At 34.6% G+C, this 23,147-nt stretch overlaps 2 protein-coding genes across 2 annotated transcripts in view; one reads left to right on the top strand and one right to left on the bottom strand.

The window, feature by feature from the left end:
- The window catches only part of LOC149502497 (uncharacterized), a 37,272-nt gene extending 15,392 nt beyond the window's left edge, over window positions 1-21,880 (bottom strand). Inside the window, exons 1-12 of the mRNA XM_089729061.1 lie at window positions 21,870-21,880; window positions 20,740-20,942; window positions 19,884-19,964; window positions 18,838-18,963; window positions 17,952-18,081; window positions 16,419-16,590; window positions 15,796-15,968; window positions 15,113-15,263; window positions 14,293-14,427; window positions 13,009-13,129; window positions 12,715-12,788; window positions 11,783-11,884 (exon numbers count right to left, since the gene is read on the bottom strand). Coding sequence (XP_089585187.1) covers window positions 11,783-11,884; window positions 12,715-12,788; window positions 13,009-13,129; window positions 14,293-14,427; window positions 15,113-15,263; window positions 15,796-15,968; window positions 16,419-16,590; window positions 17,952-18,081; window positions 18,838-18,963; window positions 19,884-19,964; window positions 20,740-20,942; window positions 21,870-21,880 — 1,479 coding nt within the window. The remainder of the gene's footprint in view (window positions 1-11,782; window positions 11,885-12,714; window positions 12,789-13,008; window positions 13,130-14,292; window positions 14,428-15,112; window positions 15,264-15,795; window positions 15,969-16,418; window positions 16,591-17,951; window positions 18,082-18,837; window positions 18,964-19,883; window positions 19,965-20,739; window positions 20,943-21,869) is intronic.
- CPH5 (cuticular protein hypothetical 5) lies at window positions 1,024-10,173 on the top strand. The gene is made up of 3 exons (XM_089729062.1): window positions 1,024-1,183; window positions 6,264-6,371; window positions 9,265-10,173. The coding sequence occupies exons 2-3, from the start codon at window positions 6,264-6,266 to the stop codon at window positions 9,478-9,480; spliced, it is 324 nt and encodes a 107-aa protein (XP_089585188.1). The 5' UTR covers window positions 1,024-1,183; the 3' UTR covers window positions 9,481-10,173.
- Window positions 21,881-23,147: the final 1,267 nt, after the last annotated feature.

The raw sequence follows: 23,147 nt of genomic DNA, 5'->3' as shown, positions 1-23,147 counted from the left end.
CGTGATCTGAGAATGACAACTGATAAACGCTTTCACCATTGATGCTAGGATAGTCACAAGGAAGAGGGCTTGCCCTACATTGTAACGAATTGAATTGTACTGCGTCTTAACACAATGTACCATTACTATGAATTTGCATTCACTGAATGTTCTCTGAAAACTGTAATAAATACCATTTTGGCAAACTTTATTTCGTGGTTAATTTTCCCATTCACAAATTGTTTCATCAAATATGACCAATTTACGAATAAAAACAAGTAAAACAATTAGGAAATACATTTATATTTAAAATTCGTTACTCACGCGAGCGAGACTTCCATAATTAAAATAAAGGTTCACGGTCGCATAATTTGATATTTTAATTTGTTGATAGCCGAGAAGCAAACGCAGTGTTTGCATTATGAAATAATTACTGATACAATGTCGGTAAAGGCCTCATTTTATTACAAAACCAATGTTTGGTTATCTTAACACGCAATGAATAAAATGTATGTTTTAATTGATGACAGCGATTAGTCCTAGGTTACCTTACCTTATATCAGACGAGAACAAATGGTATGAAATTGTTCAAACAAGTATCCCTCATTTGAGTTTTGAAAATGTGTAAACATGTACTATTGTAAGCAAAGAAAAAATATCAATCTTTTTATTGCATTCGTATAGAGACGAGCTTATCCCATATATGATAGTGAGTGATCACTGTCGCCAATTCAGCAATGCTAAACCGCTGCCTACAGGTGAGGACTCTCTGCAAAACTCATTTGAAGTAGTAAATGTCTGAACAGTTGTACAATGAATGCCTTTGTTTCAGTTGAATCATAAATTCAATTAAGCTATGAAACATTCATTTCTTTTTTTTTCAACAGAATTTTTAATTTAAAATTTATCGGTATGAAAATATACAAATTATTCGCGCAAATGATCTTATGTTACGGTGACCGACGTATCGCACCGATCACCGAACGCTGACCTCTGCTTGAGGGACACACATCGCGTCAGCGGTTAGGGCGTCCGCGACATTACAGCATCTCCGGTGAAGCAGGGATCCGTGGGGTGCGTATATAAGTACTGGAAGAAGCCGGGGCGCGATAACATTCGTCTCACACTCTTACAACGATCACGGTCGATGTCTAACGATTGTTAAGTGTAGTGTTACTGTTGTGTCTATCGTGTCATATCTAAGGTAAGCATTGTAGTTAAAACAATAAAATAATATAAACCAGATCTTGCACAAGTGACACGTTAAATTAAGCCGTGTGAATAAATTTTTGCTCAAGGTTTAGGCTCTATGAATGGTTTTTGAGATATTTACAGAAGCAATTAACTTATTTTTTAATTAATTATCTTATACAATAGGGAGATCTAAAAAATTTTTTTACTTGTCAAATATTTGAAAAATTATAGAAGAATTTAACATTATAATTGAATTCAATAAACATTCCATGTTACCAGATAGTCTAAGCATTGATATATTTTTCCAAACACCTAAGAGATGTCGGAAGTCCTTCGCTTCGCTTATTCGCTTATTATTAGATATGTTATTCCACATTTAAAACATCAATTGAGACATGAAAACAAATAACAAAATCGAACTACAAAAAACGTGTGACAACATTGACTAACTGCACCTACCACAGTAACGATCATAGAAAATTGAGCAAGCAAACACAACACCATGTCGCCACTAATGCAATTTCTTCCTATATCTCGGGAGCGCCGGATTCTGTGAGTTTTCTCACGACAATCAAATGTTGACATGATGTCAACATAATAATTTATAGTTTCACGTGAGCGATAAGCAAAAAACATGGAAATATCTAATAGGATAAGACTTTGTATATCCGTTTTTTTTTATATATTTGTGTACAATTTCAATCAAGTAAGTTATGTGTGCTATTAAGAATTGATATTAGGTACGTTTGATGCTCTTTAAAATTCACAACATTGAATTGAATTAAATAGAAGAATTGCCACAATCGTCCTAAGATACCTATTTATAAACTTAATTAGAGATAGATTATCGTATTATTTTATTATTATATTGTTTTTTTTCTTTTTTTTTAACTTTTTACTTGTTTTCTTGGGTTTTTTTTTTTTTTTGAAATTTCGTACCTACTGGTATCTACTTTTGAAATATAATATCTGCTGCTATTTAAGAAACTTCGACTATAGTATTTAGACGGAAAAGTTAAAAAAGAACTTCTCCAATATGGGCGTTCTTATTATTACTTTTATTAATCACTACATAGTATAAAACAAAGTCGCTTTCTCTGTCCCTATATCCCTATTTATGCTTAAATCTTTAAAACTACGCAACGGATTTTGATGCGGTTTTTTTTAATAGATAGAGTGATTTATATGTATAATAACATCCATTAAATAGTGGAGAAATCAATAATAAATTACAGTTTCCGAAGCGAAGCGAGGGCGGGTCGCTAGTATTATATATTATTACTAGTTTACGTTCGTATTTATTTTTCATAAAAATAGAATCAAATTCGCGCAACTACGCATTATTTCATAATTGAGTCCTTGAAATATAAAAATACTATGATCGTAAGTCATTTAAAAGGCAAATCATAACGTAAATGACCAACTAAATTGATCATTAGCCCGTAAAGCGAGATGTTTTAGACGCTATTTTACGACAGGTTAACTTGATGCGTATTTTCTTAATATATGTCTTAAAACTGTCGTTATCTGTGTAACAAAATGGTATAAAGGTATTTACGTTCCTTATGTAAAACTCCTAAAGAGATGATAAACAATCCTCAGGATGGAAAGCCTTTTTGTTCGTCTTAAGTGTAAGTTTAATTTAAGGAGACGTGTTCGAAATTCGACTACTAGCACTGACCGTTCAAGATTTCGATTCACTTTATGTTTTCCTTTTCTTTCTTATGTTTTTTTATTGACATTTTTTCTGGTAATGTTGGGGAAAAGGTTAATATTTGTTTCGATTTTTTTTTGTTTATACTAATTTTATAAAGTGGAAAGATTTGTTTGTTTGTTTGTATTGAATAGGCTCCGAAACTACTGGAACGATTTGAAAAATTCTTTCACTGTTTGGAAGCTACACATTCCCGAGTAACATAGGCTATAATCCATTTTAAAAATTTAAAAATTATTAGAGATCCTTACTAAAACTCCAATAATGTAACCCAAAGTGTAAAAAATTACCTAAAATATTCTTTACATCGCGTGCGCTGCGAAAACTATTAAATGATGATGATGATAGCCGTTTGTCATTAATAAACCTAGAGTCCGTCATTAGGCACTAAAAACTAGCACAGTTTGATGATAAACAGAGAAGAAAATGTTACTGATACTGCCCTCATAAAATAAATTTAAAGGGTTGACCTTTTTCGTTTTGTAGAGTGAATTTTCGAAGTGGAGTCGTTCTAACAAAAAAAGTTTTGGAATAATTTAATCACTATATCTTTTCACCACTTTACTAGAGGAACTAAAGTACCTTTCTAAGTTCTATTATATATAAATATTTTACCATATACCTATTTTGTGCATAGAAAGGTGAACTGTGCAACGTGAATTCCGTCACCCTGCTTGAGACATGTGATCGAATTCTCAGTGGAATTCTAAAAAAACAAATTTGAGTCCAGTCTCTTTATGTGGTCATTATTAAATCAATTACAGTGTAGTAATTAAATGAATAATCTATACTAATATTATAAAGCTGTAGAGTTCGTTTGTTTGAATGCGCTAATCTCAGGAACTACTGGTCCGATTTGAAAAATTCTTTCAGTGTTAGCCCATTTATCGAGGTAGGCTATAGGCTATATAACATCACGCTAAGGCCAATACAAGCGGAGCGCCAATAAAAAATGTTCCAAAATTGGGGTTTTTTCCCTTTTGAGAGCTTCCGCTGCCTGCGCAGCAGTAACGGTAAAGTTTCGCTAACATAATGTATGACAGAATTGTTTACCTTTGAAATATCTAAAAACAGTCCGCGACAGCACATGTCTATATGTTAAGGTTGGCTCACTATAACGTTTTTTATGCTAACCAAGTTTGTTCTAAAATAAAACATTATTTATGAACTATTTATTCCACACGGACGATGTCGCGAACAAAAGCTAGTTTAACATATAACATTTAGTTCAGTTTTACAAGATTAACATGTAACTAGATTATATTAATGCTAAGCTCTAATATAAGAAACAGTTTAAAATATTATTGAAAGAAATGTTTCACTTTTCCTGCTCAGTATAGACAATACAATACACACATCCGATTGCGTTTTTGTTTTTAGCCATGGATATAAACATTACACCACAACTCGCTAATTGCATTTCCCAAACAAAAACATCTACATACATATATGCAATCAAATGTCTGCGAGGCGGTGGGAGACAAACTAATTTCCTATAGGATTGATCACGAAAGGCCAAATCAATCTCGCTAACAGCACCCCGTCTATTTTATGTAGATTGATTAATGTTACAACAATACCTACCGGTTGCGTGAACTGTACTTTTTGTCATTAAGTATATTAAATTATTATTGTAGTGTAGTTTTTCTTTTCTCACATATGGCAGTATTTTTAAAATAAAATTTAGCTTTTCCTTTTTTATCGAGCCGTGTCAGAGATCTAAAGATGAGTTTACAATATTTGGATTTGGAGAAGGCTATTGACAGTTTATTTTTGATTACCTTATTACTTATGATTTGTTCAATTTTGATAGTGTTATACAAATATTTATCCTATTTATTTATCAGGCATTTTACACGATGAAATGTTTTTTTTTATAATGCACTCCTTTCTGCCTGTAGCTTCACCCGCGTGGCATGAAGGTAGTCAGGGTTCAAAAGTATTTCCAATTCGAATCACGTCAAAATTAATAGCGTGAAAACATATCAGACAATTACTTTTGTATTAGGTAATAATATTATTTTCTTCTACTCTAAAAAATGTTTTAAATTACGACTACTTTTTTGCGATATCAGATTTTAATGAACAAAGTCTATTATATATTCTTCTGCACTACCCTTTCTACCTGTCAAAACTAGATGAAAATACGTTTAGTAATTCCGTAGATGTGCGTGAACAAACAAACGGACAGACCAAACTGAATTTATAAATACGCTGGTTTATTTTATTTTACTATACATTAGTGCTTAATAATTTATTATTTTTATTCATTAAATAGTCAACTTTATTATCTGTATTGATATACAGGCAAATAGAATACACATAAATAATAAAAACACATTTTTTCCGCTTTGAAGACGAACGAAGCTTTGTCCTAAAAGCGAGCATCAAAGTATTCTATTGTTCTGATATCTATACTAATATTATAAAGAGGAAAGATTTGTTTGTTTGTTTGTTTCGAATAGGCTCCGAAACTACTGGACCGATTTGAAAAATTTTTTTTCTATTAGAAGCCGACATTGTCCCTGATGAACATAGGCTACTTTTTTTAATTTTTTTTAAATTTTTTTTTTGTTTTTTTTGTGTTTTAATGTTTCCGAAGCGAAGCGAGGGCGGGTCGTATTATTTAAATTTAGAATTTGTTCGTTTCTTTTGTTGGTCTTATATCGAGGCAAAGGTCTAAGTTATGGACAAAGCCAGGCTTTAAAATACATATCAAATTTATGTGATCGTGTTTCCAGTAAACTGATATGACCAATAAAATTTGTAATATGCTAATTTGAAAAACCCAATTCGTTTCATCCTGTCTCAAACTTATTTTTGTAAAGTTTTCTTTTTCCTGTCAGAAGATAATATATTCAATGTCTAGAGTTTTTTTTAATCATAGCGATTGTTATTTTTTTTTCAAAATGTTTTTCAAGAATACGGTCACTGCTTCTTTTTAGTTTTAATATTAAAAGCGCGTGCCGCCATGATGCAAAAAAGGAGTTGTTATTAAAATCCATCCATTTTTATTTTAGATATTTATAATGATATCTATCTATATAAAATGATTGTTTATTTTCTGTCTATGAATAAATTATTCGTCCATCATCATCATCTATTCGTCCGATTGTGATATAATTTGGTTCGGTTGTTGTTGGCACTCCAGGAAAGGTTTCCGCCATAATGCTATTATGTACGTTGGCGGGAGAGTAATTTCAGGAAATCGGTATTTTTTGTACAATTAACAATAAACAAGCAGAGCTTGACTGGGCTTCACTAGTATCTTTTAAATTAATATTTTATTTGTTTCCGAGAGTATGACACTGATTTCTAAATTTCTTAAAGCTTATCTTAAGCTGTAATCATCGTAATCATTTATTTTATTTTTTAGATGAGTATATCAAAGTGGTTAGCATGCGCTCTGCTGTTAGTATGCGTGAGCGTACGACAATCGATTGCGGCACCCGCGCTACAAGAAGAACAGTATCCCCCTATGCCGGTAAGTACGCATTTTATTGCAGTAAAAAATTAAGTCTTGCAATCTCAACGCAGTGGAAAATAGCTTATGGATCAATTTTGTCTCAATTTTTCCATACACAGAGAGCATATAGTCAGAAATCTTAATGAATAAGAACGGAATATGTACTGGCAATTTTATTTATTCACGTAGTGCACATTGTCGTTAAATCCCTTAGTACCTGGAATGTGTTTAACAGAGGCTGCGGTGACGTCAAGGACGCGATGTGCAGGCAATAATTCACAATCGTGATGTACCTTTGACCTGACGAGCACAATTGTTTTAAAGCCAGACATTTGAGTTACGATGTAGCGTACTTGAGTTTACTAGTACCGTTTATTTTCGTGTAGGCTTATGATATTCAGTATTCATTTAGATATGCACTAAATCTTCAAATTATTTATTCGCACTTATTAATAATTAATAAACTGTAACGTGATAAAAAAAATCGAAAAAATAACCTTTACTTAATATCAAATAATCGTCAGAAGCACACGGATGTTTCTCGTGTAGATTATACAAGGGAATCGTAGTCGTGATACTAGAGGAAAATCATTGTTTCATAATGCGGCCACCGAAGACAATCACTCAGTAATAAATCTTGAGACAATCTTCGACAAAAGTTCACAAGACAATAATTACTTATTGACATTCGATTGGATATTCCGGACTTCACGTTTTAGAGGAAAATTTTAGTAGCTCGTTTGATTGTTACTGATTAAATAATGATGCCAAGTTTCGTACACGACACAGACTCTTGGAACTATTGGTAAACTAAAAAAATAGGCAATTTGTAAAAAAAAAAAACAGCAAACCAAACTACGAAATTTGTATTGTTTAAAAATTATTTTTACTGTGTCATCATTTTTTGCTGATTGACTGACTGTATGATAGGTTCATGAATAAATTAATTTTTTACTAAAACTAAATAATTCATGTTTCGGTCTCTTGAATTGTGAATAGGAGATTTAGAATTAAATTTAAATGGCCAGATACAGCATGATTTTCAAACACTCGAAATTCTGCGCCTAATAAACAGGGTAAAGTAATGAATATACACTACTGAAGATTTTAATAACTAAAATTTTACTGATTTTGGTCCTCATTTAATAATGCATCTTATGTTTCAATAAATTGAATCGTAGTTTCAATACCACTGGGTACATTTTGTGATATAAATGTGTAGTTATTATAAGTACTCATCGTAATTTTGCGTTATCATGAAATCTCGTTTACAATGTTGATGTTAAATTAAAAATAATTTAATTAGTAAAGCAAGAAACAAGTTTCCTTGTTTAAATAATATAACTCATTACTACTTACCTACTGGTCGAAACATAGTATTTTTCGATTTTTAAAGAATATGCAGGACTTATGAAGGTTTTAATTATAAAAAAAATCAATCTCTTTATGTTAATTCAAATATGCTAAGTTAAAATTTTCAATTGTATTGCTGTCCTATTTTTTAAAGAGAAATGGATAATTGGTACATTGCGGAAATATACAGATTCGTTGTACCTTTTCGTGCGGGCGGGCACACCCAACTCTCTAACTCCAGTAAATTTATGTAATAACCTAAAACCTTGGGATACATCTAATTGGCTTTATGCGTTTTACATTAACAAAGATTGTTATCAAGATGAATTGTATATAGTATTTGTTGTTATTAAGAAGTAAAATTATCCTCCAATATAAAGGATTTATAAACGAGTTTTCACGTAAAGACGTCTTTAAATTGAAATCATGGAATTTTCAAGCGAGTTATATATATAGTTTGTGATATTACCACCTCTTAGTTGATATCATATACGTCACGGAAAGCCACAATCTACGCTGGGGAACCCGGGATATAATCCTGGTGTTATTGGTGTGATATTATAATACTTAGTATCTCTGTTTGATTTTCTACCCTATCTATACCTTTACCCTCTTGACGACCGGACACCGTATCAAGTTTGTCTACTTTTGTTTTAAAACTTAAGACGACTTTGACAAAAACATTACAATATTTAATAATTTAAATATTGTAATGTTTTTAAATATTGTAATGTTAAAGTTAATTCTTATCCTCATGTAGTCTCATCAGACTTAAGGCAAGCGTCATATTTTTAAAGCACAGTCATAATTACAAATTACAAAGTCCACTTAAATCATGATAACGACACAAGAATGAGGAATTATTGCCGCATAAACGCTGACAAAAACTACATTTAGTATGCAAGGAATTCAGTAGAATCGCGGCAGTAAATAAGATTAATCAAACTGATACATCTTAACGCGAGATTTATTAATGCTGTTCTGATGTGAATTCGTTCGAGTCATCGAAAATTTATGTGTGGACATATTCTTGTGTGGGGTGGACATATTAAAAACGGTGTTACGGTTTAATCTCATATTTGAATGTATAATATTAACATATAGCATCATAAACTTCAATCATGTTGGTACTTTAGGGAAGGTTTCTGAATTTGTAATGTTTGTTCGTTTTATAACATCTGTGACACTGGGGGTAACTTTTAATAAAGCTTGTCCCATTGGCACATACGATCTATTTGGAAGTTTAATCTGTTATAATCATACAAAAACAGTTTAAGTTATTTTTATAGCCAAACAATTGCCTTTGGCCCAATCTTTTTTTCGTAAAAAGATAAATTGAAATATCTACTACAATTATTTTTAAAATCCCTTAGTATTCGTATTTTTTCACTGACATGTTTATTTGTAACCAAATTAAATATGTACCATGTTTTTGTTGGGATCGTCTAGAGCTGTAATAGTTAGTATACTTATTGGCCGATTATTGGCACTTTCTGGGTTATTGTGTCATATCTAAATATGTATAGTGTCATTATAACCTTTTCACTTTTTTTCACAGTACGAATACAAATACGACGTTGAAGATCCTGAGAAGACATTGTACTTCGGCGCGAACGAAGTCGGTGACGCTGAAGGCAAAGTCGTTGGGGGGTATCGAGTGCTTCTTCCTGACGGTAGACTCATGACGGTCGAGTACACAGTACAAGGCGACAGTGGCTTTGTACCCAAAATCAGTTTCGATAGTAACGCTAACCCCTTCGGTCAAGGAAAGTAAAGTTTCAGCAAGATGTTTTCCGGCTTGTTTGTGTGTTTTGTTTCCGAATACCGAAAATAGCAGAAAATAACTATTTTCAAAATTTTTTTTTTTCGAGTCATTTACTTAACTAACAATTTTGCAACTTAACTTCGTTTCAGGCATAATGTCAGTGATAGTGTTTTTCTTGTTTATTAAAATTATTAGTCTAGAGCGTTTTAATTTTGTGGTCTCTGTTTATTAAACAAGTAAAACGGCCAATCTAAAACCACACCAAATTAATCGCGAGATTCAATCATTTTTTACTCTTCGAGTTATTTCACTTTCATTTATTATTATTTTTCATTTCATTGCCCGTTACGAATTAATAAATGATATATTAATAAGGGTTTTATAAAAAAAATAGCTGCGTAAGTCTAGTCCATCATTTCAATCGAAAATAATGTAATGCATATTGTTTTGTGTAAAAGGCCAACGATCTCAGTTCAGGGTTTTAAAACAATTGGTTTTACGAAATATGTTACCAAATTTGCGATTAATTTAGATCTTTTTAATTACTTCTCATAAGGCTTGCGAATATTCTCAGGTCTAAAGGTCATTTGGAATTAATTAAGTAATGCAAACACATTATGTACAATTTTACTATTACTATTAGCATTAGTTACTCATTCCTGTATACTAACAGCGTTATTTTGATAAACGATTTTTATATTATTTTGTTTGTTTTATTTTTTGTCCTGAATGGCTCGAGTTCACAAATCTGTTGTTAGGGCAAAACACCACAACGTAATTATTGCTCTTCATAATACTAGTGGTATGGCAAGTTGTAAGTCCTCAGGAATTAGTTTCCCGTTAGCCTATTTCTACTACAGTTGCTGTATAATGACTGCCATGTATGAAAGATGGAATAGCTGTGACTCGAATTTAATTTTGTTGCATTATCATTAATAACTAATTTCAAATGGCAAGGTATAGGAACGTTCACTTTGTGGTCTCGAATTACAGTTTAATGTTAAGAGGGCCGTAGCTCATTGCACTACTAAAAGTCGAAGATCAGAATACATTGAAGTAAGATATATCTATTAGTATACTTTCATTGAAATCGAAACACATGATTGTACCGTGCCAAACCTAATCGAATCAGTGGTACTGAGAAATCAAACCGTGTTACCTAACAATGTGTTTTACCTTATAAGGTATTCGAGATTTTAAATAATTATAATAGTCTACGATTCTTGCCATGTATCGATCGTAAAGAAAAGTCTTCACTGAGAAATAATAAATATATATATATTTAATACCTGTTTTAAAAATAAAACAGATAAGTATTATATTTTGTCAAGCGTTTTTGTTTATGATTTTGATTATGATCGCTGAGCGAATACTAGTAGAGATAAAATTCATACATCCCTAAGGGATAGTATCGTGTTCCGGGTAATGACCATTTTGAGTTTTTGTGCGTACACACTACTATTATAGTTGATCGAATTTATAAATTTTATTTACATTGTGCCAATAGGTAAATAATTATAATGAGGCTATAAGGATTCCGTGATTTTAATATACACGGAACTCGCAAAATTTCCTACAAAATCCATTCTCTAATTGTCTGTGCGTATATATACACAACTTGCTTTCATTTGTTTGACATAATAAAAAAATTAAATTAATAAGTTTCATTCTCCACCTTCTAGAATCCAGATAAAACATAGTAACCGATATTTCGTATGTACATCTGTGTATACACACGTTTGTTTTTTATACGTTCCTAAGATATTAATTTTATATAAATCTTTTTTAATGCACTTTTAGGCAGATGAGCCATAGATGTAGATGAGCCAGACATGGTGGTGAGTGGTTATCGTCGCTCATGGAAATCAGAAATGCCGGCACGGCTTAGTAGTTGCCTGTACTCTAGAGTAGTAGTAGAGTACTCTGCGCAAATCTCGTTCGAAGAAAGACATAGCACTCAGGAAACACCGTGTAGGGGAGTTAATTCCAAAGCCGGATTGTACGTGACAGAAAATATAACTGGATGAATCCAGTGATTTTTGGCAGTACGGACGACAAAATACAATTGTTGATGGCACTCCCGGCGAGGTATTTGTTATACTACCGTTAACTTACGATATTTCTCATAACATTATCGATAGTCAACGTAAAGGGTTACCGGGTTTCATTGGTTAGTAATAAAAATATGTACATAAGTATTCTTGGAATATTGAATTTGACAACACAATGATTTTTTATTGATGTGAGATCAACATTCATCTAATGAAGTACACATATAATATACTTAATGCTAATTAATATCAGGACTCACCTTATCGGCAAGTCTTGTCATTATGACGGCGGTCGCTTCGGTGTCGAATTGCGGTCGTCCAGCTCGACCGACCATTTGCAATACCGTACTTATACTGTATTCCTATAAATGTGTACGATTTTAAAAAAATCTATAGATTTAGAGAGATTCGATTACATTAGAGTTTACGAGAAATATGTGAGAGTCTAGTGTTCTTTAAATTTACTAATTTTATGCGGTACTAGCTGACCCGGCAGACTTCGTAGTGCCTCAATCGATAAATAAAAGACCTAAACTTTTGTATAAAATAAACTTAAAAGAAACAAAAGGAATCCGTCCGATGGAGGGCACATCAAAGGAAAAATAAAATTGTTATTTTTATTTAATTCCGAGCATTTCCATATTTATCTACCTTTTAAACCTTCTCTGGATTTCCACAAATAAATTAAGACCAAATCGGTCCAGCCGTTCTCGAGTTTTAGCGAGACTAACGAACAGCAATTCATTTTTATATATATAGATTGATAGATAGAAATACTACACTATTTTCCAAGCTATGAATGGTTTTAATAATGCGCGTACGACAGAACCATGGGCGAAAACAGCTCGAGTCCGTTTCGCCCGCACAATCACAAATCAGCTAATCTATTTTTACCCAACTAATTTGTGTTACATTACGGACCGCAAAAAAACAGATTAAAGTGTAGTGTAGTTTCGTTTGTTTTTTGTCGGTGTTGTTGGAAAAATACTAGCTAAAATACTTATATGTTTAAATGAAACAAAAACAAATGTATTGAATGAAAATTATACGATAAATACGTTTGTATGATAATACTGAACGTCACAAATATGGAATGATAGACACAGGTCTGTGCGAAAGACTCTGATTGACATTTTTTTTTTTTTATTAAAAGTGGATTAGAAAAATATGTATTAAACACTTGTGAATGTACCTGATAAGCTCCGTTAACGTATTGCTGTGTATTCTTGATGATCACTAAATGAGCCGGTAAATTTACGCCCATAGCTGAAATATCAAGTATTTTACGGTTAATATTTACTATCCAATAAGTTCAAGTCTGCCTGCTAATTTAAAGCCTGTTCCATCTATAGACTAAAACGCATAAAATATTTATCTGTGGACGTTTCCTGCATATGTCAAACGTAATATTTTTGTATGATTCTTTTACAAGTAACAAAACTATGAGATACAATATTATCACATCGATATTACAGCATCGACTTACCGAGCGTGGTGGTGGTAATAAGTATTGGTAGATCTCTGTTTCTGAACGCGCTCTCAATGTACATTCTCTCTTCGAATAGGAGCCCGGCGTGGTGACAGCCAACGCCGCTAATGATTAGAGACTGCAAGTGCGGAAACACTGCTCTTAAGGAATGAGGGTAGGCGAACTTTTAATGGATTTTAATGCATTAGAGACTGCAAGTGCAAATTAATGGATTAGAGATTGCAAGTGCAAATTAATGGATTAGAGACTGCAAGTGCGGAAACACTGCTCTTAAGGGATGAGGGTAGGCGACCTTTTGATGGATTTTAATGCATTAGAGACTGCAAGTGCAAATTAATGGATTAGAGACTGCAAGTGCGGAAACACTGCTCTTAAGGAATGAGGGTAGGTGAACTTTTAATGAATTTTGGATGGAGCCCGCAACGGTAGGTACCATTAACATGAAATAAAGATTCCGGTTTGAAGGGTACAACAGTCCGTTATGCTACTCAACAGACCGTTATGCTTATGGGACTTCAACCTCAAATCTCATGGCAGTTGACAGCATTTACGTTGTGATGTCCTATACATAATAATATGTAGATACTGGATAACAATAAATACACAATAATGTCGAAGTCGTCGTGGCCTAAAGGATAAGACGTCCGGTGCATTCGCATCGAACGATGCACCGGTGTTCGAATCTCACTGGCGGGTACCAATTTTTCTAATGAAATACGTACTCAACAAATGTTCACGATTGACTTCCACGGTGAAGGAATAACATCGTGCAATAAAAATCAAACCCGCAAAATTATAATTTGCGTAATTACTGGTGGTAGGACCTCTTGTGAGTCCGCACGGGTAGGTACCACCGCCCCGCCTATTTCTGCCGTGAAGCAGTAATGCGTTTCGGTTTGAAGGGTGGAGCAGCCGTTGTGACTATACTGAGACCTTAGAACTATATCTCAAGGTGTGTGGCGCATTTACGTTGTAGATGTCTATGGGCTCCAGTAACCACTTAACACCAGGTGGGCTGTGAGCTCGTCCATACATCTAAGCAATAAAAAAAAAATAAAAAAAAAAAAAAAAAAATGTTTTATTGCCACGAAGCGTAAAGCTTTAACAAGCGTTAAGCGGTAATAAAACCTCTCAGATATTTTTTTACAGCCTACGAGATCATGTGTGAGTAGTCTCCGGAGACTCCATGGTCATCAAAATGTAGGTGCCGCTATCCATCATGAGATATGAAATAAATATACTTTTAAATTATTATTTTACGGTAAATCAAATTTTTTGCACCTGCAATTTTTTATTCTTTAATTTCGAAGCTAAAGCCGTCAACTTAGCTTTCTGCTCAGAGTTGAAGTTTATCGTGATCTCCCGCGATAGAGTCTCGGCTGTTAGTGACACGCTTTTCCTAGTGTTGCAGAATATCTGAAACTGCTTCATGAAGTAATAATGCCTTAAGCTGTTCTTATTTGTCGTTTGAAGAAACACATTGTCTACGTGTAAGGTATTGGGAGTCCACACGAGTGGCTACCACGGCTCCGCCTATTTATGTCAAAGCTGTGACGTGATATCCGTAGGTTTCATTTAACGCCAAAAGAGTTCACATTTTCATTTAGAGCAAAAACACATAATTTTCTAAAAAACAGTAGTCGAATGTTCCAGAAATTGAAAATTAAATTTATTTTCGATATGTAATCGAGCAAGAACAGTGTAACCAAATCTGATTGTGAATTAGAGATGAAAACGAAAAGTAATCTAGGTGTGAGCCTTTTTAGTGAGACATTTAATGTGTTTTCAACTATCCTAAAATATTTGATGGCTTCATTAGTCTAGTATTCTGACTACGGTACACAGGGATCGAAACCAATAATTTTATTAAACACATTTGATATTCGGAATTTGACTATACTTTTGATACCTTGAGACCTTGAAATGTTATAATGTAAAAATTACATGCCAGTTGACTCAGGATCGGTTTAGAGGTCTCGATGTCGAGATTAGTCCAGACAGACAAAATAACGAATAAGAAATTCACTCATCTGAATTTTAATTGTTGTATTCGACTTTAATACCTACTTGTGGAAAAAAGTTTATTTTAGTCAATTCTCACCAATGTCGGCTTTCCGTTGTAGTATTTCTGTATAATAGGCCACAGTTTATAGTTTAAGATAATATCGAACTTAAATATACTCGTCCCTTCGGTACAATGGTAGCCTTCCACTATACGTTTTAGTTTTACTGGACGACATTCGTCACCGAATCTGTACCCATCACCAAAAAAAAAGAAACAATGGTCAGTGGAAATATTAATGATAGAACACAGAAAATAATCGTTTATTTATGTAAAATACATAATATAATTTTCTGAATTTATTTGCCTGTGTTACCAACTTCGGAAAGTGGAGGCTGATAGTTTTAATTTAAAGTAAACAAACGAATATATTATGTTTGTGATCGCGGGCAACTAAAGTGTCTTTCGTTGATATTTGAATACTAATGCAATCTGGTGTACAAATAAAGTTTATTCTAGATCTATTCAAATTTCAAACGTCTAATTTTTTTGGTAGTAAAACTGTAAAGTATGCATTTGAAACGTCGGAAATACATAATAAAATTAAAATAATAAACGCAAGGTTAAGTCGTAAAATTTAATTAGGTACACGACTCGCTAAAACCGAAGAACACAATGTTATTGCGTATTTCTTCTACGAGAAGCAAACCGCGTCCCGACGAAAGAGTGGGAGAGATTGTTGATAATGTAACGATACACGCGAATAGATAATCGATACGCACTTGTAGAAGACCGCGGGTTTGTCTGCAGTCCCGATCCATGCGGCCACGTCTTCCGGATTACTGACCGTGGCAGAAATCGCCACAAATCGAATTCTAGGACACGCTTTCGAATCATCAACGACTTGATGTTTCTTCTTTAAAATTTCTATATGATATGCGGTTTGCAGTGACGACTGTAATTTTGTAACACAAAAGATTTCGACGCTTGGAATATTGTTCATTGATACGTGCTGAAAACGTTGCTTGCGACGAAGGGCTCGACGAGTAAATGAACCCATAGATAGACACAGCCCACTGAGTTTCTCACCGGATCTTCTCAGTGGGTCGCATTTCGATCCGGTGGTAGATTCTGCGAAGCCCTGCTCTTGCTAGGGCCAGTGTTAGCAACACTTCCGGTTTGAGCCCCGTGAGCTCACCTACATGTTAGGGTGAAGCTGAAATAGCATCTCAAGGCTATCACCATAGGAAGGAAAAAAAACTTAAACAATATTTTCGATATTACCAAAAAACTATAATTTCTAATGAAAAATTCAACGGACATTCATAAAAAGCGCTATTAAACGATTTATTTTTATTTTTTATGAATTAAAAACTATTGGCAAATAAGAAATTCGTATCGGTACTTCAATGGTCTTCATTCTACTGACGACGGTCTCTAGTACAGGTCCTCTTGTTTCGTCATTCAGTATGTGAACTTCGTCTATTAGGAACAGCTTGATGACTTCGACCAGAGCCCGGTGGTCGCGCCAACGACGCGTCAACATGTCCCATTTCTCGGGGGTAGTTATTATTATCCTGAGTTTGAATTGTGTAATGATTGTGAATTTTTATTTATTTCTTTCTTAGACGAATTTACGGACTCTCAGCTCATCCGGTGATCGAAGAAACTCATAGACATCATTACGTGATTGCCGTCACTGACTTTGAGTCATGAGGTCCAAGTTTCAATTGTGAGATATAACAACTGTCCCATCCCTCAAGCCGGAAAGCATTGCAGGTCACTTTCAGTTCACTCATATCATTATCCTGCCCTTCTCCCAGTCACCTGGGGTCGGCGCAACATGTTTTCTCCTTCCATATTCTTCTATCATATACCATTTCTTCGCTCACTCCCCTCCTACCCATATCGTCTTTCACACAATCCATCCATTTCTTCTTAGGTCTACCTCTTCCTCTAAATCCTTCCACATTCATAGTTAACATTCTCTTAACAACTTCATTTTCATTCCGTCTCATCACATGTCCATACCATCCCAAACGTGCACTCCTCAGCTTCTCTGTCACAGGTGCCACTTTCAGTTCACTCAATCAAAGTAAAAAGAATTTCGCTTATAAAAAAAAATTAAGATTTTCTAAACATGGGACTGTTTTCTATTTAGAAAAGGTGATCACCCCATGCTCTTTTTCTTTAAGTGGCTGCGTTTTTAACTTTTGTACAGTTTATGATGTCGTTATATTCTAGACAGTAAGCTTAAGTGTTTCGTATAACTTTAAAAATACCTTGAGACAGTTGTTAACGTGTAATTACAGTTATTTAATAAACTTAACAAATTCTTCATTGGGTTTTTATGCGTATAAAATAAGATATGATATAAAATGAGATATGATATGAAATAAGATAAAATAAGATATAAATATTAAGTAATTTATTCAGCAACTAATTAAGCACGATTACTTTTCACTGTGACTATCACTAGTTGTATGAAAAACATCAATTTCCTCAAACTGCTTTTTTATTTTTATTTTTTATTATTGCTTAGATGGGTGGACGAGCTCACGACCCAACTGGTTTTAAGTGGTTACCGGAGCCCATAGACATCTACAACGTAAATGCCACCACTCACTTTGAGAAATGAGTTCTAAGGTCTCACTTGTAATAGTACAACGGCTGCCCCGCCCTTCAAATCGAAACGCATTACTGCTTCACGGCAGAAACAGACAGAGCGGTGGTAGCTACCCGCACGGACTCACAAGACGTCCTACCACCAGTAAAAATCGCCCCATCTATGCTACATTAATGTTACTATGACAGAAACATTCCCTGGAATGTCGACAACAATATCACAATTACAAAAGCACATATGCCAAACATACACAAACATACATACAAAAATAGATTTTTATTTCAATAGATAACATAATGGCATCGAGTGTACCTGTATGGCTGCAGTTGTGAGAAGTCAACATCTGTGTCTCCAGTGACTTCTATACAGAGAAGGCCAAGCTTTGTAAATTTCGGATACCATTCTGTTAATCTCTCCGTGCACAATGCCTTAATTGGTGCCACTTGTGAAAAAAATATATAAGTTTCATTGGGAAATGTTTTAATGTCGGTTAATGACTTTATTATTAAAATCATTCGTGTCGGTTAAGTGAACTATAAACACCGATCAATTAGCACCATGATTTATTCATATATTGTAGAAAAGTTTAACAAATAAAATACATTGTGAAGTATTTGTGAAATGGCTTCTATCAGAAACATCTTTCTAACGCATGAACTATCACAGTTGTTTGTGGGTTTTATAATAAAAAAAATGAAAGTTGTAGAAATGTGGACATTAAATGACGTACTGTATGAACATGAGGTCCAAGTTTCAATTATATCGTAATAGGGCATATCCTAGATTTGAAACACGAACGGATAGCTTGGTCGCGGCCGAAATAGGTAAGACGACGAAATAATTTCAAACCACATCCATTCACTTAACACAAGTCCACATCAGATAAGAAACGGAGGAGAGTTGTGTAGGAAAAGAAGACGAAGAAACACTACTGTGGGCGGATGATAGGGAATGACTAGTAAAATAAAGTCTCATCATGATACCTATTTCTGATAAATAGTCGGATAGAGCATTAAAATATAAAATCTTTTGGCATTTAATATACGCGGTAGAAAAGACGAATTATCTATCGCGTGTTAGTAGATAATTTGAAGCATCAGGTATGACTCTTGTTTTTCGACGTCTTTTAACGTCGGGTACTCTCATAATTTAATATACAAAATAATATACAAAATGGGTAGAGTAATAAAATACATACTGTATATAATTTTGAAGTCTCCTTTATAATTTTTATCATCTAACTCCATTAGTAACTGAACTATAGCCATTTCGAAAACAACCGTTTTCCCAGAACCAGTAGGGGCACATACTACCATTGATTTGTCTGCAATAGGATTAATTTAATTTCTCATTCTAAGTTTATTATTTTTATTATTCCTATTTTCTGACAAAAATAAACGGCTGAAATTTAGAAGGTGTGGACAGTAAGCCGCCTCTTAACATTCGCTTGAATTCGCCAATTATTTAAGTCTTGGGACTGGTATGGTACTTGCGGAATGACTTTTCTGTTTGTACCTACTTCACGTAAGTGGTATCGGGATCAAAATGTGTCGTTATAAACGGAAGCGCAAGGACATCGGTACTAAAAGCAATGGATTTCTTCGGACACGTTTCGCGACGAGATGGCCGGTGCATAGAACGCCTCGTTGTACAGGGAAGGGTTGATGGTACAAGACCGTGCGGGAGGTCACCAATGCAGTGGACCGACCAAATTAAAACTGCAGTGGGAGGTCCCCTAAATGAGAGCAGTAGAATGGCCTCGAGCAGGAAAAGATGGCGGGACATCATGAGACGCCCCAAGTCTGCCCCTTCCAATATTACATGACGATCACGACCACTCTGTCAAAAGTGACACGATTGAGAAGAAGAAGACCAAAAGCAAACAGTCTGATCAATTTCTTGCCAAGCCCACTTGAGTATGACTTTAATTTTATATTAATTACTTTTATGTTCAGGAACAACTTTGCGAGCCCGCACGTACATGTATGACGTTGTTTATCGAATATAAGTATTGTCGAGTATATTACATACACACTCGACACTCACTCGAGGTAATATTATTTTATTTTTCAAAGATAAACTCACGGTTTAATCTTGTGTTTATTATTTTCATTTTATTCTTTAGGATATTTCAACTACTTTACGGTTTTTGGTTATTACGAACGACTAAGGTGTCACCTGTTGATATTTGAATAATGAACGCGAGATAAAATCGTTAAAATAATTTTAATTATGTATTTTCACCTGAATAAAGCGCATTTTCAATCACCCTTGACTGAACCAAATTGAAGTGCTGGTACGAAAATACATGACGATATTTTTCATCTGAAAGTTGATGACATTTTTTTTTGAGAATCTGCATTAACGGTTCACTTGGAAGATGCCATACAGCACGATACTAGCGGAAGAATCTATTGTATTTTAATACCGCTATGCCTAACCTTGAACTTGAAACTTATGAATGAATTACGTTCCTGCTGGGTACCAATACGCTCCATCTCCAGTCATTTGCCAAATTAACATTTTTTTATTAACAAACGCTGTAATTTCTTCACGTCATAGAAATTGTTCAAGAACACGTTTTAGGTATATATTATTCATAATATATTTACTTAAAACTGGTACCTACCGCCCCTAACGGAAAGCTACAACTTGAGTAATTAACTGTTACTAATAAATATACTAAAATAACAAAAAAGTTTATAAACCGATCTAAAACATTAAACGGTTTCTTTATTATTTAGGTTTTTTTTTATTGCTCAGATGGGTGGACGAGCTCACAGCCCGCCCGGTGCCAAGTGGTTACTGGAGCCCATAGACACCCACAACGTAAATGCGCCACCCACCTTTAGACACAAGTTCCAAAGTCTCAGCACAGTTACAACGGCTGCCCCACCCTTCAAACCGAAACGCATTACTGCTTCACGGCAGAAATAAGCAGGGTGGGGGGGTACCTACCCGCGCGGACTCTCAAGAGGTCCTACCACCAGTAAAGCTACGTCGCCTTGTTGGTCTCTAATATTGGTTGTGAACGACTAGCCCAACATAATTTTCCAAAAAATATGATTTTTTTTTATTTTACTATCTAAATTTTACATACCTATTTCATCAATGCTTCGAAAAGGTCCACATTCTCCAGTTCCTTTATCTGGACGAAACGTGCTCTTATCGTGTGTACCATAAGGATTGATTTTATAAGCATCATGATCATTTTGCTGAGTTACTTCGGATTCGTACGACGATGGAAACGAAATCGGTTGGGAATTCGTAATGTCGTCATCCAAAAGGTCAGTGAAACTTGAGCTTTTAAGATGAATTTTTTTTTTACAAGTTAATCGTTTTAATCTTATTATTCGGGAAAGCAGTTAGCGTAGCATATGAATATAACTAATAGGTTATACGCGGTAAAAAATTAAGCTTCAATTGCACTGGCACAAGAGTTAATAATATACCTAGATATGTAAAATGATACATTGGTTTCAAATCACTGGTTTCTGTGGTGGCTTGCAACATACTGTCAGGATTCACGAGGATACTGTTTTTGCGAACTGGTGACAGGGATTTAATATATAGGTAGTAGTGGCTCGAAGATTCCGCCTAAAACTATTATCTTCTACCCAAAGAGACTATTATTAATTTAACGATATCTTACGACTTTAAGCCCTATGGTGATGATTAATGAATTTGATTAATTAATTAATTAATCCAAACCATCAAAGACTAGTTTTCCTCTCATCAGCTAATCGCAGACGATTTGCGGGCGTTATAATATGTATGTATTCAAGTAACTCATTCATACCACACTGTTTGACGCTGTGGGTTTAACGGTGTGAACAAAGACAGCATCCAAAATGTATGCTTTCGTTTTCCTTTTAACATAAGAGCTAACTAACAACAATATTATAACAAAATTCAACAATATTATAAAACTATCTTGCTTATAATTTTTTTCAGTTTTTGTTGGCGGGAAACTTGAAATTTTGAATATAGCGTGCCATCATGCCAAAATGAGAAAGTCGTTTTATACTTTTCAGTAGCTTTAAAAACGAAGTTAAAATCAAAGCGATAATGGCAACTTAATTCTACAATACAGGGAACCGGGAACAGTTTATTGAAATATTAGGTTCCTACTGGAAGATATGGTCGCCCGCGCCTACTCGTTTAATGCAAAATAGCTCTAAACGTGTATCTTTAGAAATTAAATATTGAATCACGAAATAAAAAACTTACAGATTATTCATATTATTTTCTCTTGTTCACCATATCTTTTGACATGTGTAACAATGTAATGTATAACAAATTTCATAAGTTACTTATGTTTAAAGTTTTCCCGCTAAAGAAGCAGATTTATTTTTGCTTTTTTCAGTTACTTCTTCGGCAGAAAAGCAAACGGGTCACCTAATGTTGGGTAGTTTATGGTTCAAGAATATCAATATTTCTTTTTAAATTAGATACCGTACATAATGGGCTTCATTCTTGTTATTTTATTTTAATATCCTGTGATATTGGCCTATGATATATTATATATACTATGATGTGTATATGTGTAAATGAATTTGAATTGAAATAAAATTAATTGAAATAATATCGGAACGAATCGATATGCGCGTCGAGCAGTGTTGGTTGATATCACCAGTCTTCATGACCAGAACCTCGTAAAGGCAGTAAATGACATTTTAATAAATATTTAAAGCTGGCTAACTAGACTACCGCCACGTTGCATGTGCCGATAGTTATGTCGATACATATTATAGTTTGATTTTTTTTTATTGCCCTTGTAGGAAGACGAGCATACGGCCCACCTGATGGTGAGTGGTTACCGTCGCCCATGGACTTCAGCAATGCCAGGGGCAGAGCCAAGCCGCTGCCTACCGTTTAATACTTTCCACAAGCCTCGTTTGAAGAAGGACATGTCATAGCGCTCGGGAAACACCGTGGAGGGGAGCTCATTCCATAGCCAGATGGTACGTGGCAAAAAAGACCTCTGGAAACGCACTGTGGATGACCGCAGTGGCTCCAGGTAGTATGGATGAACTCTATTCCGGTGGCGGGCGGTGCGATGGTAAAAACGAGATGCCGGTATCATCTCGAACAATTCCTCAGAGCACTCCCCATGGAACATACGGTACAAAATACAGAGGGAACCGAAGTCCCTCCGCAGACCCAGAGGTTCCAAACGATCCGTGAGAATGGGATTATCGACAATCCGAACGGCCCTCCTCTGTATGGAGTCAAATGGAAGAAGCTGGTATTTGGGAGCCCCGGCCCAGAGATGGGAGCAGTACTCCACACGAGGCCGGACTTGTGTTTTATAAAGCAAAAGCCTTTGTCCAGGCGTGAAGTACCGCTTCGCTCTGTTGAGGACTCCCAGCATTTTGGACGCCAACTTGACTTTGCCTTCCAGATGACTCTGAAACTGGACATCGCTCGAAATGTCGACCCCAAGTATCCCAATACTCTCGGAAGGTTGCAGGGATACTCCTTGGAATTGCGGCGCCATGACAAAGG

Source organism: Bombyx mandarina, chromosome 08 (genome assembly GCF_030267445.1).
Source record: "Bombyx mandarina strain Sakado chromosome 08, ASM3026744v2".
Lineage (NCBI taxonomy): Eukaryota > Metazoa > Arthropoda > Insecta > Lepidoptera > Bombycidae > Bombyx > Bombyx mandarina.
This window is presented reverse-complemented; position numbering and strand designations above follow the sequence as displayed.